This window comes from Lepidochelys olivacea, assembly GCF_965140295.1.
Source record: "Lepidochelys olivacea isolate rLepOli2 genome assembly, chromosome: 12".
Lineage (NCBI taxonomy): Eukaryota > Metazoa > Chordata > Testudines > Cheloniidae > Lepidochelys > Lepidochelys olivacea.
The window spans coordinates 43,409,856-43,432,002 of record NC_140422.1 but is presented as its reverse complement, the minus strand read 5'-3'; the positions used below and the strand labels follow the sequence as shown (position 1 = coordinate 43,432,002).

The 22,147-nt window shown below is 45.2% G+C and overlaps 1 protein-coding gene across 1 annotated transcript; it reads left to right on the top strand.

The window, feature by feature from the left end:
* The first annotated feature begins 37 nt into the window (after nucleotides 1-37).
* GABARAPL2 (GABA type A receptor associated protein like 2) lies at nucleotides 38-21,338 on the top strand. The gene is made up of 4 exons (XM_084644705.1): nucleotides 38-217; nucleotides 836-891; nucleotides 16,387-16,559; nucleotides 20,743-21,338. Exons 1-4 carry the CDS (start codon nucleotides 184-186, stop codon nucleotides 20,831-20,833), a joined length of 354 nt encoding a protein of 117 aa, XP_084500831.1. The 5' UTR covers nucleotides 38-183; the 3' UTR covers nucleotides 20,834-21,338.
* The last annotated feature ends 809 nt before the right edge of the window (nucleotides 21,339-22,147 follow it).

Below are 22,147 nucleotides of genomic sequence, written 5' to 3'. Positions count from 1 at the left end.
CGTAGGCCGGAAACCCCGCCCCTTCGTCTGGTTACTAGGGAACTTGTGAGCCGGAAGCCCCGCCCGCTGAGCTGTTGTTGTGACGGTGACGGGCCTGGCCAGACCTGGCACCAACCCCCCCGGCCGGACCTCCGGGCACCGATCCCCGCTGGCTCCGCTTCGCCCCGTTCAGGGCCCCGCACCATGAAGTGGATGTTCAAGGAGGATCATGCGCTGGGTAAGGGTGCGGGGCCTGGGGCTGCGCTGGGTCGGCTCACCGACCCCGCCGAGCCCCCGTGGGCCCTGAGCCACTGCTCCTCCGCCGCCCCTTGGTCCCACCAGGCTCCTAGCTCGGGCGGTGCCGTACGCACAGACTGGGGCCATTCTCAGCCCGCAAGCAAGGCCCTCCTCTCAGGCACCATCTCGCCATAGGCCTCCCTAGTTCACCCTCTCCCTGCCCCCTCCACTGGGCACTGACCCTGCGCCACACGCAGTGATACCCATCTAGGCTACCCCTCTCTCCAGTCCACCCCTCCCCCGCAGGCAGAGGGCCCTGACCCGCCTCCCCCAACCGCCCAGTCATCTCCGACCCATTGCAGATCTTTAGAAGAGACACGTCCCTGGGGACCCCAGTACTGTGTCTCCTCCTGTAAAGATGCTACATGTTACCCCGGAGTTTGGTTCCTTAGGTAGCATAGGGAGATATGAAAGAGAGGGCTGGAAGGAAAGAGAAAATGGGGAGCTTCTCCTACGTGATCCTGTCTCCTTCATCTCTTCTATTTCTCCTAGGTCTACCTCACATTGCCCAGGGTGTGAGCCATGTTGTCATTTTTCTAATTAAATGTTTTGTTTACAGAGCACAGATGTGTAGAGTCTGCAAAAATCCGAGCCAAATACCCAGACCGTGTGCCAGTAAGTAACCCATGCCAATCCTGTAATGCCACTTCTTCCCCCATATCCTGATACTCTGTCCAGGTGAAGTAAACTTCCTCTCCGATCACAGCTGTTAACACAACCCTCCAACCATCTGCCCCCAACTGTGTACTGATAAGTAACTTCCATCCCCTGACTTCCCAAATAATACCTTCTGGACACCTTTTTGGTCCCAGCACTGTCACCCTCCCAGTGAGTGATCTCATCGGAGCAGCCCTCACCCAGCTGCATCCTAGTGACTGCTTCCTCAATGCCTGATCTCTAGACAGGTGACATCTCAGTGATTCACCCTCTGTGCATGCTCATATGCCTATGCCCTGACTACATCCAGGTACGTGACACCTTGTACCATGTATCAGAGGGGTATCCGTGTTAATCTGTATCCACAAAAAACAACAAGGAGTCCGCTGGCACCTTAAAGACTAACCGATTTATTTGGGCATAAGCTTTCCTGGCTAAAAAATCACTTCTTCAGTTGCTTATATCTGTAATTTTCACTCCATGCATCTGAAGAAGTGTTTTTTTAGCCAGGAAAGCTTATGCCCAAATAAATCTGTTTGTCTTTAAGGTGCCACCGGACTCCATCTTGTACCATATTCATTTCTCTGTCCAGGCATTTCCCTGCCATTGCAGGGGCCTTGGGCACTGCTGCACTTTGATCCCTCCTATTCTCTGCCTGTGACACACAATACTCTGGTCTCCTGTGGGGTATATACTGAGATCTAATTTCATTTATTGGGTTTTGTAGGTGTTGTATACTTATGATATACAGGAGATCAGACTAGATGATCTGGTGGTCCATTCTGGCCTTAAATTCTATGCCTCGGTTACATCTTGGTGAGCTCTCCATGCATGCACCCAATCTGACAGGATTCTAGTGGGTGATCCCTTCTGCGCAGCTGCCCATATGACCAGTTAGTAGTAGATGACTCTCCCTCCCCTCTAAGATCATGTCCCTGTAAGGGATTCCCCTCTAGCTGTGTCCTAGTGAGTTAAACCACCACACCTCATGTCTCACATCTTCTAGCCACATACCTGTGAGCAAACCTCTGCACCCCTGTTTGAGTACCAGATATTGACCCACCCCAATGTCCCAGTGCATGAATGAACCCCATCAGGCAACCCAGGAAGCAACCTTGTGATCTTGTTTATCTACTCCTTCCCCTAACTCTGTTCCCTCAAGCCCACATCAACTCCATTCTAACAGTTGCCTTAATTTCCTCAAGTTCATGCTGATCCTCCCGACTCTGACTACTTCTTGATGAGCTGAACCTGCCCCCTCCCAATCCAACTGCCTCCTGGTATGCAGTCCCTAGTCCATCAGCAATCTCCTGGTGATCAACTTCACATCTTGACAAGTATCCCTCTCCCAAACTGCCTCTTTGAGTAAGGATAACCAGAGTTCTATCCAGACCACCTTCTAGTACCCAGCCCTGGGAGAGAAGGAGAGACGTCAGAGCTGGTATTCTGATATGTGGCAACCCGCAACCAAGGATAGCTAGAATCAATCCCAAAATGCATTGGCACATTCCATCCTCAGCAAATGCTTCATTTATTGAAGCTTAAATCTCAAACATATTGACTTGCCCTCTGGGGCAGATGTTTGACATATCAAATATTTCTCCTCAGCCTGTGGCTGATCTTTTAGGCCTTATCTATACTAGTAGAGTGATCTATTGATTACTGTTAGAAGGCAATGTGGTGTAATGGATAGAGCACTAGACAGGTACTGAGGAGACCTGAGTTTTATTCTCAGCTCTATTCCTGCTTGGTCAAATCACTTTATCAATCTGTGCTTCAGTTTCTATCTATAAAATGGGAATAATGATGCTTACCTCATTTGTAAAAATTGGTAATGCTTTGAGATCTGCTGATGAAAAGTACTGTGTAAGAGCTAAGTATTAGTTACTACTAATTAGTTAGCACTGCCATTTGACTTGGTTCTGTATAATACACAAATGCCCCCAGAAGCATTTAGTCTGAAATAGACACATGGGTGCAGGTGGTAATTGTTATTTAAAAGAAAAAGAGAACTTACTTTTTTGAGAAGTAGTGGGTTCTGGACACTGGTGTTTGGCATGAGTGTGCCCCCTTACCCGATAGGAAAAGGCCACGTCAGCAAAGTCACAGTGTATGATTGACACCTGCTAGAACATGGGGGTAACATCTGTGCTAGCATCTGAAGGTGAGCAAGGTGGGATCCATAACTGACAATGGTCACTAAGGGGTTATATTCCTACTGCAGCTGGGCCTTACCTTTGGTACCATTTGTATAGCTTGTTAATACCAACAAGTATTACCAAGTATTTTGAATTTAATTGAGTAACCTTAATTCTAACCCAACTGGCTTCAGGTGAGTAAATCTAATCTGACTCCACCCAGTTTATGGTGATGACAGGGGAGGGATCACTTGATGATTGCCTGTTCTGCTCATTCTCTCTGAAGCACCTGGCATTGGCCACTGTTGGAAGACAGGATACTGGACTAGATGGACCATTAATCTGACCCAGTATGGCCATTCTTATGAGTAATTGTCCTCCTCTCTCTTTTGTATTTTACTTTCCTTCATTCATATGTCCAAAGTGCAGGGATCCATCTCAGCCACAAACACCCCCAACATTAATTCATTTGAGTTACTGATTCATGCACCTGTCCTGTGTCTGAGAGAGACAACAGCATGACTATGGTTTTGGTGATCCAGGTTCAGGACATCTAGACTTTATGGATTCATATTCTGCTCTGTAAATCCAGGCTAACAGGGGTTTGTAAGGGTGGCAGGTCCCCATGGCATCATTCTGAACCTGGGTATTTGAAATTTAGTTAAGAGCCAAGAAGGGCTGGGGGTGTCTATGAACCTCTAGGTCCCCAGCTGGGTTATTTGTTGAGGTGTTTCTGTGAGCCTTGGGCCCCCACCAGCTGTGGTATTCTGGGGGCCTCACAATTTAAAAAAACAACAACCAATTTTCATAAATACCAATTAAGGCATGAAACTTGATCCTTTTTTAGGCTATTCTTGTTCTCCGTAGCTCTGCCCACCATTGTAACACATACTAGCTGTCCCATCCTCCCCTACCACCAAGTAGAGCTTCTGGAACCGGAAGAAATGAGCAGAATCCTCTCTGAAGCTCACTCTGGGACTGACTCTACAGATTGAACATATTCGTGCAGCATTCGGATATGAAAATGATGGGCAGTATACAAACACTTGAGAGAGACTGGTACCTCTGTTTCAGGCCCCTCCCCTCCAGCACACCCTGGTTTCCTCTATAAGGTCTGGCTCATCTCTGTTCTTGTCTGGTACTTGGAGGAACAGACAGCAGAGGGTCAATATTAGGCAGGTCCTTTCCTCCATCTGCAGATATCTAACCCTCCCTCAACCCAACATCCTCCTTTCTTTTGCTTCTGTGGCCATTCTTCCATCTTCCCCTCTCCCCTCCTTCTTCCCCAACCTTACCCACCAGGTTCATGGAATTTAAGGCCAGAAGAGACCATTGTGATCATCTAGGGCTTGTACACACTAGCGCTCACTTTGGTATAACTTAATTCACCCATGAGTGTGGAAAAGCCACCCCTCTCAGTGATGTAAGTTACATCAACCTAAGCGCTGTTGTGGACAGCACTATGTCGGTGGGAGAAGCTCTCCAGCCGACAGAGCTAGCACGGCTTAGGGAGATGGAGTAATTATGCTGAGCAGAGAGCCCTCTACTGTTGGCATAGTGCATCTTCACTAGCAGGGCTACAGCCGTGCTGCTACATTGGTACAGCCCCTAGTCTCACCCCCTGGATAATTCAGAACAAAATTTCACCTAGTGATTCCTGCATTAAGAACAGTAACTTGTAGAACAGCAGTGTGGAACATCTGCTCCCCCTGATGTATATATGTAGCTTGCATGGCATATCCAGACTTTAACTCACATTTTAAAAAGTTCTTTTCATTGCAAAGATGATCTTCCAGATGTAACCTGAGTACAACCAATACAATGTTGCTTTTCTGAGTCTTCCCAGCCAGAAACAGTGACTCACAAGAGGTGAACTCCTGCGGACCCCTATTTATTTTATTGGGGTGTTAGCTCTAAAGCCCAACAACACTTTAAATGTCTCACCATTAACCATGAGTCTCTGGCTGGCTCCTCGCTAGAATTTCTTTCTCCATGCTTACATTGACAAGATGTACAAGTGCTCATATACAAATGCTAGAAGTGTGAATACTAAGATGAGTGAACTAGAGTGCCTGGCATTAAATGATGATCTTCATATACTAGGCATTGTGGAAGCTTGGTGGAATGAGGAGAATCAGGGTGACACAGTGATACAAAATATATAGGAATGACTGTAGGTTTTGCTTGGGTAGGAGTGGCACTCCATGTGAAAGAAAGTCACAAAGTAAAAAAAAATCTTAAATGAATCAAACTGTACCTTAGAATTTCTAGGGTTAGAAATGTCATGCTTGAACCATAAGAGGATAGCAGTAGGAATATACTACTGACCACCTGACCAGGATAGTGATGGTGATTGTAAAATGCTCAGGGAGATCTGAGAGGCTACAAAGACAGAAAAATACAATAATAGTGAGGGATTTCAACTATCATCATATTGACTGGGTATATGTCACCTCAGGAAGGGATGCAGAGATGAAAATTCTAGACACCATTAGTGACTGCTTCTTGGAGCATCTTGGCTTGGAATCCACAAGGGAAGAGGCAGTTCTTCATTTAGTCCTAAGGGGAGCACAGGATCTGGTCCAAGAGGAGAATATAGTTGAACCAGTTGGTAAAAGTGATCATAATGTAATCAAATGGAACATCCTTCTAGGGGGAAAATGCCAAAGAAACCCACCAAAGTAGCATTTAACTTCAAAAGGGGAACTACACAAAAAACAAGGAAGCTAGCAAATAGAAATTAAACGAAACAGTCACCAGGGTGAAATGCTTGAAGACTGCATTGAGACTGTTTAAAAACACTATAATAGAGGCTCAAACTAAATGTATACTCCAAATAAAAATACAAAAACCAACTACAGCAACAGTAAGAGCACCTCAAATGTCACTATGGCTACACAGCAGAGTAAAAGAGGTGGTTAGAGGCAAAAATGCATCATTTACAAGTCAAATCCTAGCGAGGAAACTAGAAAGGAGCATCAACACAGGTAAGTAAAGTGTAAAAGTATAATAAGGCAGGCCAAGAAAGAATCTTCAGAGCAACTAGCAAAAGACAAAAACTAACAGCAAAAAAAAATTAAGTACCTCAGAAGCAGGAAGGCTGCCACATGGTTAGTGGAGCCCCTGGCCGCTCAAAATTCAAAAGGAGCATTCAAGGAAGACAAGGCCATTGAGGAGAAGCTAAAATTAATTTTTTGCATTGCTCTTTGCTGCAGAGGATGTAGGGGAAGTCCCCACACCTGCACCATTCTTTTTAGGTGACAAGTCTGAGGAACTTGCCCAGATTGAGATGTCAGTAGAGGAGGTTTTGGAATAAACTGATAAAATTAAACAGTAATAAGTGACCAGGGCCACATAGTATTCATCCAAGAGTTCTGAAGGAACTCAAATATGAAATTCCAGAGCTACTAACTGTGGTATATAACCTATTTCTTAAAGTTAGCCTTTGTACCAGATGACTGGAAGGTAGCTAATGTAATGTATAGTTTTTTAAAAAGGCTCCAGAGGCAGTCATGGCATTTACAGGCCAGTAAACCTAACTTCAGTACCAAGCCACAGTCACAAGGGAAATCATGTCTCGTTAATCTATTAGAATTCTATGAGGGTGTCAACAAGCACATAGGGATGATCTGGTCGATACAGTGTACTTGGACTTTCAGAAACTCTGACACCAAAGGCTCTTAAGCAAAATAATAAGTCATGGGATATGAGGGAAGGGGCTCTCATGGATCAGTATCTGGTTAAAAGAGGAAACAAAGGGTAGGAATATATGGGGGGAAAGTGCCCCTAAAAATATTTACTGGGACCTGTGCTGTTCAGCATATTCATAAATAATCTGGAAGAGGGTGTAAACAGTAAAATTTGCAGATGATACAAAATTACTTAAGATAGTTAGGCCCAAAGCAGACTGCAAAGAGTTACAAAGGGATCTCACTAAAGCTGGGTGACACAGTGTTATATGATACTCAATGTTAAATGAAAAGTAATGCAAATTGAAAAACATAATCCCAAATACTTGCAAAATTTTGAGTTCTAGATTGGCTGTTACCATTAAAGAAAGAGTTCTTGGAGTCATTGTGGATAGTTCTTTGAAAGCATCCGCTCAACATGCAGCGACAGTCAAAAAAGCTAACAATGTTAGGAACCATTGGGAAAGGGATAGATAAAACAGAAAATGTCATAGTGTCGCTATATAAATCCATAGTATGCCAACACCTTGAATTCTGCATGCAGTCCTAGTTGCCTCACCTCAAAAAATAATATTAGAATTTGAAAATGTGTAGAGAAGGGCAATGAAAATAATTAGGAGTATGAAATAGCTTCCATATGAGGAATGATTAAAAAGACTGGGACTGTTCAGCTTGGAAAAAGAGCTGGCTCAATGGGGATATGACAGAGATCTAAAAAATCATGAATGCTATAGAGAAAGTGAATAGGGAAGTGTTATTTACCCCTTCACATAAACACAAGAACCAGGGGTCACCCAATGAAATTAGGAGGCAGCAGGTTTAAAGCAAACATAAGGAAGTACTTCTTCATTCAGCGCATGGTCAACTTGTGGAACTTGTTGCCGGGAAGTTGTGAAGGCCAAAAGTATAACTTGGTTAAAAAAAGAATTAGATCTGTTCATGGAAGATAGGTCCATCAGTTGCTATTAGCCAAGATGGTTAGGGACACAACCCCATGCTCTGGGTGTCCCTAAGCTGGACTGCATGATTCACTCAATAATTGACCTCTTTTGTTCATTCACTCTGAAGCATCAGTCAGGATACTAGCTAGATAGACCATTGGTCTGGCCCTGTATGGCCTTTCTTCTGCTGTGGAGAAGGGGGTATGCCATGTTGGTCCTAGTTCCTTTAGATGGAGGTTCACCCCTGCACAGTTCTGGGTCTGGTGGATGCTGTGGGAAAGGGGTGGCAGCCTCAGCTGAGTCCCACATATATAGCTGTGCACTATACTATATTTAGTGGACTTCACTATCCTATAACCTCAGTGCAGCCAACAATATTAAGATATAACAATACACTTAAATGGTGCTCTTTGTCAACTTGGTCAGTAATGCATTTCTATATGATAATTGCTGTCCTAACCATGCTACAGGAAACCTTATTAGAGCAGAACACCCCTCACCCTGCCCGGTACCCATTTGCTGGCTTTGATACAGCTGTAGTGCTGATGGAACCAGAGCTGGAAGATTCCTTGCAATCCTAAGGCCAAGACATGTAGGGTTTTTCCCCAGCTTTTTTAAATGAAAACTTTAATTCTGTAAAATCTTTTTGGGGTTACTGCTCCATTGGATCTGCCACTGGATAGCAACTAATCATAAAGGTCTATTCACTGCCCAAAAATTCAATTAATGCAGAGTTCATGTTAACCAGTAGTGCCTCATACCCTTCCAAATGTCAAATGGCCCTATACTTAAACCTCTGAAAGCTAGGAAATACGTATTTAATGTGCACACCAGCCTTATTCTGCAACCCTAGCTCTCCCACCCCTAGAGCTTGCAATAGCCACTAGGAAAAAACTAAGTATGGATCATCCAGAGCTAGGGTGACCAGATGGCAAGTGTGAAAAATCAGGTCGGAGTTGGGGGGGTAATAGGTGCCTAATAAGAAAAAGTCCCAAATATTGTGACTGTCCCTATAAAATCAGTACGTCTGGTCACCCTATCCAGAGCTGCTGTGTAATAAGCAGATATGAAAAATGACTAAGTAAATGCACCATTTTCTGTGCTGTGGTATGCCTCAACGATATTCTCACATGCCTGCACTCCATATGCTCTTGACTTTTTAAGAGTATCAGTATTAACTGGGGTGGAGATTACTTGATGCAGGTTCTTATGTTGCTAGAGCGCATACTGCAATATCAGAGGTGCATCTGTACTGGGAGGCAGGGGGAATCATGGGTCCCTTGTTTTTGTATTGAGTTATATAGGTTAAGTAAGTAGTGGAGCACAACGGTCTGTTCTTGTGAGGATTTCTAGCAGTCGGGTAGTATTTGTAACAGTGCGTTACAGTGCTGGGGTAAATGTAGGTGATGTTCCAGAGAGTCCTTAGGATGAAGGCCAAGGAGTGCTAGCATCTGGTAACTGGGTGAAGTGGTTGAGCATAGCACAGTTAGCTGGTGTTCACTATGCCTGACCTAAACATAACTTTTGCTTTAATGAAGACAAGATCTGTTAGACTTTTCCTACCGTACTCGTGCTCTGTTCCAACCGTACTCCATATTATCTGATAAGGTAGAGTGGTATGATGTCTGTCAGGGGTAGTTTTGGGCATTGCTCAGTGGGCAGAGTTAAGGTTGCAGCGTGGGGCTGGTGTGCACATCACATCTGTATTTCCTGGTTGACAGAAGATTCATCAGAGGGACGTTTGTATGCACTGTAGTTGTAGCTGTGTCAGTCCCAGGGTATTAGAGAGCAGAAGTGCATGAGATAATATCTTTCATTGGACTGACTTCTGTTAGTGAGAGAGAAAGCTTGTCTCTTACCAACAGAAGTTGGTCCAATGAAAGATTTTACCTCACCCATCTTGTCTCTCTATAGGGGCATTTGACATTCTGGAAGGGTACAAGGAACTGATTGTCAACCTTAACTCTGCAATAATGAAGTTTTGGGCCAGTGAAATTCCCTAGAGTTTTTTTAAGTAATATGGTAAGGATGGTGGCATGGTTGAGGTGCATCTGTGTGGGGAAAATGTGAGCTCTTCCACAGACCTCATCATCACTCAGCTACCAGTATTGCCCTCCTCCTGGCTCCTCTGTGCTACAGGGCTTTGTATGCCATGGATTATGGAGGGAAGGTGCTTCTCATCCCATTGCTTACCACATGTATCAGCTGGAGGCAAAAAGGGGGAGAGGATAGGAGCCAGAGATTCCCTACCCCATTTCAGGGGGCTATTAAAGAAAGAAGGGGCTCTGTACCACCCTTTGCTACATAAGAGGATTGTGGGAGTGTAAAGTGGCAGCTTCGGCTGAATCAGATAGAATCATAGACATTTAGGGCTGGAAGGGAGCTCAAGAGGTCATCTAGTCCAGTCTCCTGTGCTAAGGCAGGACCACGTAAACTTGACCATGCCTAATAAGGTGTTTGTCAAACCGGTTCTTTAAAACCTCCAGTGATGCGGATTCCACAACCTCCCTCGTAAACCAGTGCCAGAGCTGAATTTTTCTTACAGTTAGAAAGTTTTTCCTGATATCTAATCTAAATCTCCCTTGGTGCAGTATAAGCTTGATACTTCTTGTCCTTCCTCCAGTGGACATTGAAAACAATTGATCACTTTCCTCTTTATAAATAGCCCTTAAAATATTTGAAGACTGTTATCAAGTCCTCCTTCAGTCTTCTTTTCTCAAGATTAAATACTCTGTTGTTTTGAGCTTTCCTCATGGGTCAGGTTTTCTGAACCTTTTATCTTTTTTGTTGTCCTCCTCTGGACTCCCTCCAATTTGTCCTTATCTTTCCGAAGTCTGGCACCCAGTATTGGACACAGTACTCCAGCTGAGGCCTCATCAGTGCCAAGTAGAACAGGACAGTTATCTCCTGATCTTACGTACAACACTCCCATTAATATACCCCAGAAAGATATTAGCCTTTTTGGCAACTGCATCACATTGACAACTCATTCAGTTTGTAATCCACTATAACCCCCATTCCTTTTCACCAATAGTACTACCTACAGATGTGAAACAATATGAAAGTATTTAGGAAGCAAACTCAAAGTTCCTCCTACACAATCATTCAGGTCTTGAGCAGTCCAGGCAAACAACACATGTTACAACAAAGCTTAAACTTGTTCTTCATAATAATTTTAAAAACAATACTAGCTGCCTATTTAATTTTAAAAACAGCAAAAAATATCCACCTCCCTTTCCATTTCTTAGAAGGAGTCTTGAAGTTTAAATCTCCTCAGTGTGACAGATATGCTTGCTTTGATCTGCTTAGCTCTTGGAAGTCCAGGGGCTCCAGGCTGCTGTCCCTGTGCTACCCAGGGTCCTTAGGGACAGCTCTGTCCATCATTAGGGAATTTTTTCCCCGAGAACCCCCGTAACATTTCACGAACCCCCAGAGGCTCATGAACCCCAGTTTGGGAACCACTGATATAGAGGGAACACTTATCTCAAATGTTTACTTGCGGCTGGGTACAGTACTATGGTCTTTTTCCCACTCCTGGCACCCCTATCAGTTGTTGACCTTGCTTGGTGGGTCTTCGGTGGCTCGGCCCTCCAGCCAGGTCATAGTCAAAATGTACCCTTTCTTGCATAGCTAAGAGTCCAAAAAATGAACAACCTCTCTGTTCTCACTAGGGCCTTCAGCTCCAGCTCTGGGCCTTTTGAATTCAGCCCTTCTCTCAGGCTTCTAAATCAGTGGTCTCCAAACTTTTTTGGCTCGCGCACCCCCAGGGTAAAGACAAGAAGACCTGCTGCAGGCGCACCACGGATGGTAGAAGACTGGAAGACCTGCCGCAGGCACGCCGCTGACGGAGGGGAACACCAGCTGGGAACGTTCAGAGCTGCCACCGAAGGAAAAAAACGGCGGAGTGCTGTCCGGCGGCGCTCCTGCTGCCACGCACCCCTTGGGATCATCTCGTGCACCCCTGGGGTACGCGCACCCCAGTTTGGAGGCCACTGTTCTAAATGAGCTCTGTCCCCTTCTTGTGGCTTGGGTTAGACTTGACCCCACTTCTCATGGTTCACACCACTTTGCAAGTGCGGGAACTCAGGACCACCCACTACTCCAGGTTTCAACTCTGGGATCCTATAAACAGCAGCCACATACTGCTCAGTTCAATTTGTTGCTCCTACTTTCCTGGGCCTCTTCTCACATGCCCCCTTTATTTTGACCCTCTTTTTCTGCAAACCCAGGTATGCAGTAAAGCCTGGCTAGTCCTCAGGTTCCTGTGGCCAGAGAGGCATACCCTTCCTTGCTTCTCTGGTCCCTGCAGCTCTTTTATATGAGCCCATTGAGCTGATTGGCTGATGCTAGCCCTTAGCCGAATGAGGACCAGGTCTCTGTAACCTGCCAGATGGCTGCCCCAGCAAGGCCTCTCTAGGCAGACCCCAGGAGCACCCACCTTTGCTGCTCCTTTCTACACTGCTCCTTGGGGCAGTGTGTAGCAGACCAGCAGGACCTTCAGCAGGGGGCCAGGACAGCCTGATACACCATCTCTCTCTTTCACGCTCTCTTTCTATGCACTTTCAGTGACCCCTTGTTCAGTCAACCCCACTAACCCCACTGGGCCACTTACACAGCCCAGATGAGGCAGAGGAAACTTCTGGGCATGTAGATTTTAAAGGACTTAGAAATATCATCTGTTAAACAGTAAGCTAGGCTTGGTTTATGCTTAAAATTAGATTGACCTGGCTACATCCCTCAGTATGAAAAATTCACACCCCATAGTGAGGTAGTTAAGCTGATCTGACCCCTAATATAGACTCAGCTAGGTCAATGGAAGAATTCTTCCATCAAACTAGTTACAGCCTCTCGGCAAGGTGGATTAACTATAGGGATAGAAAAACCCCTTCTGTTGCTGTAGGAAGTGTCTGCACTATGTGACTACACACAGCTGCCAGCTTCTAATTTTTCCCAGGGGTGCTTAACTCCAGCCCCAGGCCCTGCCCCCCCTCAGCCCCCACCCCCAAGGCCCCACCTCCCTCTTCCCACTCCAACCCTTCCCCCCTTTCCACCCCGAGCTCACTCCATCCCCGCTCCTCCCCCTCCCTCCCAGCACCTTCTGTATGCCACTGAAGGCTGCCGGTGTGTGCTAAGCACCCACTAATTTTTCTCCCTAGGTGCTCTAGTGTGGACATTGCCAGTCTCCGGCCATAGATGCGCTAGCAGTCCTTTACCCCGTATAGGAATATTGGTATGCTGTCCTGGCAAAGCACTCCTACTGTGGACAGAGCGATGCTGGCAAAGCTGGGTTTTGTAGCAGTATCGGAATCCCCTCCTCCCACAAACAAAACAAGCTCTAGCAGTAAAAGCTTAGCTTTGCCAGTGTACAGTATAATTGCCAGTGTAACACTGTTGAAAAAAATAAAATAAAAAGCAGACATCATTCTGGGATGTATTAGCAGGAGTGTTGTAAGCAAGACCCAAGAAGTAATTCTTCTGCTCTACTCCATGCAGATTAGGCATCAGCTGGAGCATTGTGTCCAGTTCTGGCCACCATATTTCAGGAAAGATGTGGACAAATTGGAGAAAGTCCAGAGAAGAGCAACAAAAATTATTAAAGGTGTAGAAAACATGACCTATGAGGGAAGATTGAAAAAACTGGGTTTGTTTAGTCTGGAGAAGAGAAGACTGGGTGGGGGCATGATAACAGTTTTCAAGTACATAAAAGGTTATTACAAGGAGGGAGAAAAACTGTTCTCCTTAACCTCTGAGGATACAACAAGAAACAATGGGCTTAAATTGCATCCAGGGCAGTTTAGGTAAGACATTTGGAAAAATTTCCTGGCAGCGTGGTTAAGCACTGGAATAAATTTCCCAAGGAGGTTTTGAAATCTCCATCGTTATCTAACTGGCTCTTACAAATCTCCAAACACCTGTCAGGGGTGGTCTAGATCAGGGGTGGGCAAACTTTTTGGCCCAAGGGCCATATCGGGGTTGCAAAACTCTATGGAGGGCCAGGTAGGGAAGGCTGTGCCTCTCCGAACAGCCTAGTCCTCGCCCCCTATCCATCCCGTCCCACTTCTTGCCCCCTGACTGCCCCCCTCAGAACCTCCGACCCATCCAACCCCTCCCCCCCCCACTCCTTGTCCCCTGACTGCCCCCTCCTGGGACCTCCTGTCCCAAACTGCCCCCCCAGGACCCTACCCCCTATCCAACCCCCCTGCTCCCTGTCCCCTGACTGCCCCCACCCAACCCCTATCCACACCCCAGCCCCCTGACAGGCTCCCCGGGACTCCCACGCTTATCCAACTGTCCCTTGACCCCATCCCCAAACCTCCACCCCATCCAACCATCCCCTGACTGTTCCCCGGGACTCCCTGCCCTTTATCCAACCCCCCCACTCCCCACCCCCTTACCGTGCTGCTCAAAGCAGCAGGAGCTCGCTGCCCAGTCAGAGCCAGCCGCACTGCCTGCGTGGCTGCAGGGTAGGGGCCAGGGGCTAGCCGCCCCAGCCAGGAGCTCAAGGGCCGGGCAGGACTGTCCCGCGGGCCGTAGTTTGCCCACCTCTGGTCTAGATAATACTTAGTCCTGCCATGCGTACAGGGGACTGGACTAGGTGACCTCTTGAGGTCCCTTCCAGATCATAGAATCATATCACCAGCTAGTTTGATCTCCTGCATAACAGAGGCCATAGAATGTCCTCAAAATGATTCCTGTAGACAGCTTCAGCCTTACAATGTAACAAGATAAAAGCAGAGATACAGTTTACAGGCTTGAAGCCAGCCTTTGCTTAGACCCATTTTCCTTATTTATCACTAGCACCCCAGTCTTCTCCAAAACAAATGAGGCATTAGGATAAAAGGTCAGGCTAAGGTTGCAGAGGATATCAGTGGTAGACATGGTGTAAAGGAGTTTTATCAAATTGCAAGAACTTTCTCAGCATACACCCTTACTTATGCTGTGACCTTTGGCTCCAGGGAGTAACTACATCACTGAGCTCATGATTATATGTTCAATGCACCCTTAAAGGCCCGTGCTTACTGAGTAAGAGAAAAGTAAGGGATTGCTATATCAGGCCAGCCCAGTGGTCTAGACCCATATCCTGTCCCTGACAGTGAACAGTGCCACATGCTTTAGAAGGTACAAGAAACACCTTAGTAGACAATTATGGAACATATGCCCATAGGGGAAAGCTTTACTTTCTCTAGCCCAGTGGTTTTCAACCAGGGATACACATACCCCTGGGGGGGGGGGGGGGGAATTCCTCTAGATATGTGCCTAGTTTACAACAGTCTACATCAAAAGCACTCGCAAAGTCAGTGCAAACTAAAATTTCATACAGACAATGACTTGTATATATTGCTCTATATACTATACACTGAAATGTAAGTACAGTATTTGTATTCCAATTGACTTATTTTTTATAATTGTATGGTAAAAATGAGAGTCCACAGTTTCAGTAAGAATGTGTTGTGACATCTTTGTATTTTTATGTCTGATTTTGTAAGCAAGTAGTTTTACAGTGAGGTGAAACTTGCGGTATGCAAGACAAATCAGACTCCTGAAAGGGGTACAGTAGTATGGAGTGGTTGAGAGCCATTGCTCTAGCCCATTCACTATTTTATATACCTTTATCACATCCCCTCATTGTCTGAATAGTCCTTATGGTTTTTCACATTCCCTCATTTTTGTCACCAATCTCAGAACATCCTCTGTATTTGCTGTATCTTTTTTGGAGGCAGCGTGCCGCCAGCAGCAGCACAGAAGGGTGGCAATACCATACCAGGCAACCCTTACTTCTGCACTGCCGCCTTCAGAGCTGGGCAGTCAGAGAGTGACGGCTGCTGACTGAGGGCCCAGCTCTGCAGGGAGCAGCGCAGCAGTAAGGGTGGCAACACCAGACCCTTCCATCCTTACTTCTGCACTGCTGCTGGCGGCAGCACTGCCTTCAGAGCTGGGCTCCTGGCCAGCAGCCGCCACTCCAGCTCTGAAGGCAATGCTGCCGCCAGCAGCAGCACAGAAATAAGGTTTCAGAGTAGCAGCCGTGTTAGTCTGTATTCACAAAAAGCACAGGAGTACTTGTGGCACCTTAGAGACTAACAAATTTATTTGAGCATAAGCTTTCGTGAGCTACATCGGTTGCATCCGATGAAGTGAGCTACAGCTCACGAAAGCTTATGCTCAAATAAATTTGTTAGTCTCTAAGGTGCCACAAGTACTCCTGTTCTTTTTACAGAAATAAGGGTAACAGTACCACAAACACCCCCTCTTCCCTCCCCCACACAATAACCTTGCGACCTTCCCTCCTCCCCCCCACCCCCGACACACACCCCCACACCTCTCGCTCCTTTTTGCATCAGGACTCCGACAATTACAACAACATGAAATTTCAGTTTTAAATAGCTGAAATCATGAATTTTATGATTTTTAAAATCCTATGACTGTGAAACTGACCAAAATGCCCTGTAAATTTGATAGGGCCCTACTTATGCATACTAACATTTTGTTTTCTCTTTTGACTACTGTTGCACATTGAGCAGGGTGTTTTGAGCTGTCTAGAGGGGATGAATCCAGTTAGGATGGATTCATTTCACCTTCTATTTGACATCCACCTGCCCATAGCATTATAAGACTGTCCTAGCGAGAGAAAATAATCTGTTTAGATCCGCCCAGAAAAGCCTCATCTTTGTATCTATGCTTTAATAGGTCATTGTGGAAAAGGTCTCAGGCTCTCAGATTGTTGACATTGATAAGAGGAAGTATCTGGTTCCATCTGACATCACTGTGGCCCAATTCATGTGGATCATCAGGAAGAGGATTCAACTGCCATCTGAGAAAGCAATATTCCTCTTTGTAGACAAGACTGTCCCACAGTCCAGGTGAGAGGCCATTAGACTGGAATTTGTGTGCATTTCACTAAAGATACATAAGCTCAGTGGTGCAAGTATGGCGGTCCGGTCCAGTCCGCCATACTAGTAAGATATTTATAACTGGTACTCCGTACCAGAAAGACACAGGAGGCCGCCGGGTGGCCCCACACCAGCAGCTCCTCTTGCATGGCTGTACCACCCCTGGCTCCGCCCCCAGCCTTTCCACACAACTGCATCTCCTGTCTGGGGACTGTACAGCAGCCACATCAGAGGACAGGGTTGGGGGTGGTACAACTGCACCGGAGGAGTGGCCCCATGTTCTGCTCTTTTCGCTGCTGCAGTTCCGGAGAGCCCTGCGGTTCAGAAGTCTCTGACACAGTGGGAGGAGGACAGAGCCCCTCCCCCCAGGTAGTGTGGGATGGATCATGGTGAGGGTATAGGGAGAGCGCAGGGGTCCTGAGCTGGGAGCGGGAGAAAGTCATGTGAGGAGGTCACATGTCTCCCCTTTGTGCCCCCCCCAGGAGGGCAGCATGCCGGTAAGAAATGAATTCTGCTTGCACCACTGCATAAGCCTGATGGACCGCATTCTGCTATGATGTTAGTGTTAACCCCCTCAATAGGATATACTGAGGAGCAGCTCGCTGAGGAAGTAAAGGAAGAATGGTTTGCTATTTTAATATCATTGCTCTAATTTTTCTCATTTTATTTAAATGCTGGCAAAATACAAACCCCCATCTTATTTATAAGAATAAGCTGGAAGAAAAGATGATTGTAAAGCAACTCAGTTGCGACATGCATCAGGGAAGGGTGGTGGGGAAGGTTATTGAAATGCCATGTTAGGTGTCTAAGACATAGATGGTGAACTTCTTGCCAAGAAAGGAAGTTTAACAAAGTGGACAGCACTTCAGCAAGAGTTCAGGAATCATTTTAGTATCCAGGGGCGAGGATCACTAAAATCCTCTTAGACTTTAATTTCTTTGGAGCAAGTACTGTGCTTACTCTATGTTCTCTACAGCACCAAGCATGATACCAACAGTCAAAGTTCCATTGAGAATGTTAAGGTTGCATGATTAAATGCTCAAAAGTGAATACCATAGTCAGGATTCCTGGAACAACCCTTAAATCTGCCCCTGGTATGTATGAATCATTATGATGCAGACACCTACTTTCTTAAATAATACAGTGCAGAATTATAATCTTGTAGGGTGCAAAGTGAATGAAGGGAATGGCCCCTTGTCTTATTCACTATGCATTTTATATAAAAATAAATTTTATTGGCTGTCTGGTGTACACAGAATGATACATTGTAGTAGCAGATACTACATAGGCACCAAAGGTTGTAGCAGAAGCTACATGCTGTTTCTCAAATAATGCAGTATAATCATGTTACTTACTAACATGGCAGAGATAAGGCATTACTTGATATTTGAATGCTTAAAACCATGCAACCTTAATGGTCTCTTTAGACAATCTGCAAAGGATTTTTTAAAAAATTGCGTGTTGTGTCCCCCCCCCTCCCCCCTTTTGCTACTTTATTGTGTATGAGGGCCTGAAAGGGATTTTTTTTTCCCTTCCTGCTTGGTTACTCAAGTCTGATCTTCCTGGTATTGCAGTAACATCTTTTTGGGTGTGTATCTCAGACGTGAGTTGTTAACTTTCACATATTAACTAGATGGACAAGAATGTTGACTCTTTAACAAAGGCATCTTTTTGCCCAAATGTTAACAAAAAACAAGGTTTAACTAGAGGGTCACACACTTCCTTGCTTCTGTAGGTCAAGCTCATTGCACATAGCAGGGGGCTCCTTGTATTCCTCCATTTCCCCACATGCTTCCTCTGTGCCACCCAGCTACTTCTCTGTTTAAAGGACTCACTGCAACACCCACATGATGGCCCCAGCATCTTCACCCTTACCTTAGGGCTGAAATCTTTCTTGAGTCCCTGTAGCCAGCCACAAGCATCATCCTTACTTCCCTAGCTCCAGTCAGCAACTGATCTGCTCTGTCAAGCAGCTCCTTTTATATGAGCCTGCTGGGATCTGATTAATTGCTTCCCTGCAGTCTCTGCAGCCTGGAGGACTCGTCTCTACTGCTGTTTCCTGGGGTGGGGTGTGGTAGGGCTGCGAGGCCTCCAGCAGGGGGCCTTAGGGCCTGGTACACCCCATCACATCCCCTTATTCACTTCTCCCCCCATGTCAGGGTCCCAATTCTCTCCCCATGCCAGGGGCTTTTGTGTGCACCCCCACTACCTCCCATCCCCCCTTTCCCTCCACTATTCTTCTTTTCTTTTCTTCTCTTTTCTTTTTCTGAGTGTCAACATTTTGAAACAGTTGGGAGGATGGGCAGAGTTAAAATGAGTGGTATTAGACTGGAATGTGTTACTGGCTGCCTCAACTGATTCCTTGATTTGTAGACAATTACAGAGGTGGTTGACAGGTTTCAGAGTAGCAGCCGTGTTAGTCTGTATTCGCAAAAAGAAAGGGAGTACTAGTGGCACCTTAGAGACTCACCAATTTATTTGAGCATAAGCTTTCGTGAGCTACAGCTCACTTCATCGGATGCATCTGCTGGTTCTACTGACCACAGGCTAGGTGCTCATGTGTCCTCCATTTCCCCTTTCCTGTTTTCTACTTCCCACTAAAATGAAAAAGGTTCCACTCATTGTTGCGCAGCACATTCCTTGAGATGTTATTGATGCGATGTGGCATTCAGGGGTCATAGTGTTATCTTCAAACAGAGAAATGCTGTCAAGTGAGTGTAAGGCTTCACATGCTCAGCCAAACAGCTTCACTGAAAATCCATTCCCCCCACAAGCTACTCCTCTCTTGTGATAACACAATCTCACAGTGCCTCAGGCCACCTGCAGGGGCACAAAACTGACTGTCCAATTTAAACAACAAACAGGAAATAAAACCTGTTTTTTGACAAATCTTTCAGGCCATTATACATCATAAAGCAGCATAATAGGTCACAGGACTTTTTTTTCATTTTAAAGATCACTTAATATTCAACAAACACCTACAAAATGTCATTAAACACAAGTTGCAGCATCTGGAACTATTTGGCTAGACAGCACCAGAGCAGCCTGTTCTATACAAGGTGCACACTTAGGACGATGGCATATAGGGCATGCTCTTACCTCACTGTACAATTAATGAGACATGACTACTACAGACATCATCTGCAGTGAATGAGGCAGAGTATAATAGAAGCCTTACCTTCTTCAACGCACCCTCTAGCAGATTAATTCCATCATATGCAGTGAGGTTAACCACACGTGCATGCTGAGTGCAACCTTCCTTTCTTTGGAATGTTGGTATTCCCAAAGTATTGGAACTGCATAAAATGAGTCTAAAGCCTTCATCACATGGTCAAATCAAAATGTATTTTCACATGGACACTGAAAAGGTCCTTCTCGTCAATGAGGATTGGTTTCCTGCCAAATTTAAACTTGCTACCCTCAGACATTTTGGAGCAAGAGTTAGATTAGTCTCTTTTTATTTTATCATAGGTGTTCATTCCCCCAACCTCTCATTTAAAGTGGCTGAATTTGAAATATTTTTTGCACAAACTTTCAAAATAAATTCACCTTTGATACAGACTGGGCCTTGAAAATTAGTCCAACAGGGTATGAACTGAACACTGGAATGGGGAAGGGGAGTTATCAATGGAAACGTTCACACAAACTTAAATCTAGGTGGTGATGTTGCTTCAGCTACAACAATAGAAGTGGGCTATTGAGGGTGTGATCCCACTAAAAGTGATGACATCCCAAGACTTCAACCTCTCTAGACTGTAAATATACCAGTGCATTAGGCCTCAAACAGCATCTACTAAAATCTACATTTGTGAAATGCATTTGTGTAGCTCCACAAACTTAACAGTAAAAATCCAAGCATTTTGCAGATTCCCAGAAATTCTTTATGAATGCCAGTGCTAAAACATCTGGCCTCAGAAGCAATCAGGGATATTGGTGATGACTAAGGGATGTGGATGGCTGCTGTGTTTCTCTGGAATCAGTAGCATTTCAGATATTCTCATTCATGTATTTAAACTTACACTTCTAGTCTAGAGCTTTGTTTTTCATTGTATCCCCTTCTCTCTGTTTGCCATACAGTAATTGTTACCATATGCAGCTCTGCTGCCTTGAACAACTTCTCATTGTGTTTTCTTTTTCTTTCCCCTTGTTCAAGCCTAACTATGGGGCAGCTTTATGAGAAGGAGAAGGATGAGGATGGATTCTTATATGTGGCCTACAGTGGAGAAAACACATTTGGCTTCTGAATGCTGGGTCTGGCTGCTGCACCATCCCGCAATGTATCTTGTAAATAGCCAATTGTTTTCCGTTATGACACCCACAGAGGTTTCTCCCATACACATCATGCATTTGTAACTGGATTAATTTCCTAATATATTGATAGGTCTTGTTTTATTAGACTGGTAAATTATCAGAGTTTTTCGGGGGGGTTTTCCTTTATTGTGCATTGTCCTCATGGCTACAAGTTCCCAGAGCCTCACCCCTCTGGAACACATATTTAATTACATTGTTTATATATTGACGCAAGTAGTTGGGCTACTAAAACTAGTAAAAAGAGGAACATGCATTTATTCTGGATTTAGTTTGAGGTGTTAGCTTGACAAGAATTAAAATATTAATTGTAAGGGACACTGGCTTCACTAGGTTATTCTGAGCAGTAGCAAGATGCTTATCATATTGAACTGAGTTTATGTTCCTCTTTCTGAATTCTATTAAGGAATAACTACAATAAAAATTCCTCCCACACTGTTATGCTGTTATGTGGCCAATGTCCTTTCTTTACCTTAATTTTGGCCAGCAAGTGGTGCGTGTCAAGATTCTACAGTGAGGGAGCACACTGACGCACATAAAAGGAGGAAAAAAGGATCTGTCCTTGGGGACCAAACCACCATGCCTGGAGCAGCCAGTCCTCATTAGGAGAGGAGCCAAGAGTTGCCAATAGGACCCAGCTGTCAGTCCAAGGATACTGGGGAGGAGGGACCTGGACAATGGGATTGCGTACATGGGGAAGAGCTGACAGTCAAAATACTGGACAACATATGCAGGGGCAGAAGAGGACCAGGCAGCAAAGGAGTGAGAGAGAATAATACACTAGGTAGGAGATGGAAATTAAATGAAGGGCAAAAAGAGACAGTAGAACTAATTTTTTCCAAAATCAATAATTGCACAGAAGACAGTTAAATGTATAAACCCTGTTCTAGGTAAGCAACTGCTGCTGATATTGCATGACTCTGAATGAGAAGGAATGTATTCCCAAGACAATCCTTCTATTCTTTTAAGTACGGATGCTCCCCGATTTACGCAGGCGTTCTATTCAGGAACGCCTTGCATAAGTCAAAATTTGCATAAGTCGGAAACGTATCTCCAACCATTATGCAAAAAAAACCCCCCAAATCTCCTATTTCTAGCTTATGGAAGTTTTTCTGTAAGATCGGATTTGGGTTTGTGTACCCCGGGGAGTGTCTGTAGAAGAGGTCCAGATTGGAATTAGCAGAGAGGGGGCAGACCAGGGCAAACATAGGTGAGAGAAGGTTATATACCCTTACAAGAAGTTTCAGTTC

What these genes read in the sequence shown, in the direction of transcription:
- GABARAPL2 (XM_084644705.1), top strand. Translation starts at nt 184, where the DNA reads ATGAAGTGGATGTTCAAGGAGGATCATGCGCTGG. An exon ending in CAAGGAGGATCATGCGCTGG is followed by an intron (nt 218 to 835) that starts GTAAGGGTGCGG and finishes TTTTGTTTACAG; the next exon opens with AGCACAGATGTGTAGAGTCT. An exon ending in AATACCCAGACCGTGTGCCA is followed by an intron (nt 892 to 16,386) that starts GTAAGTAACCCA and finishes ATGCTTTAATAG; the next exon opens with GTCATTGTGGAAAAGGTCTC.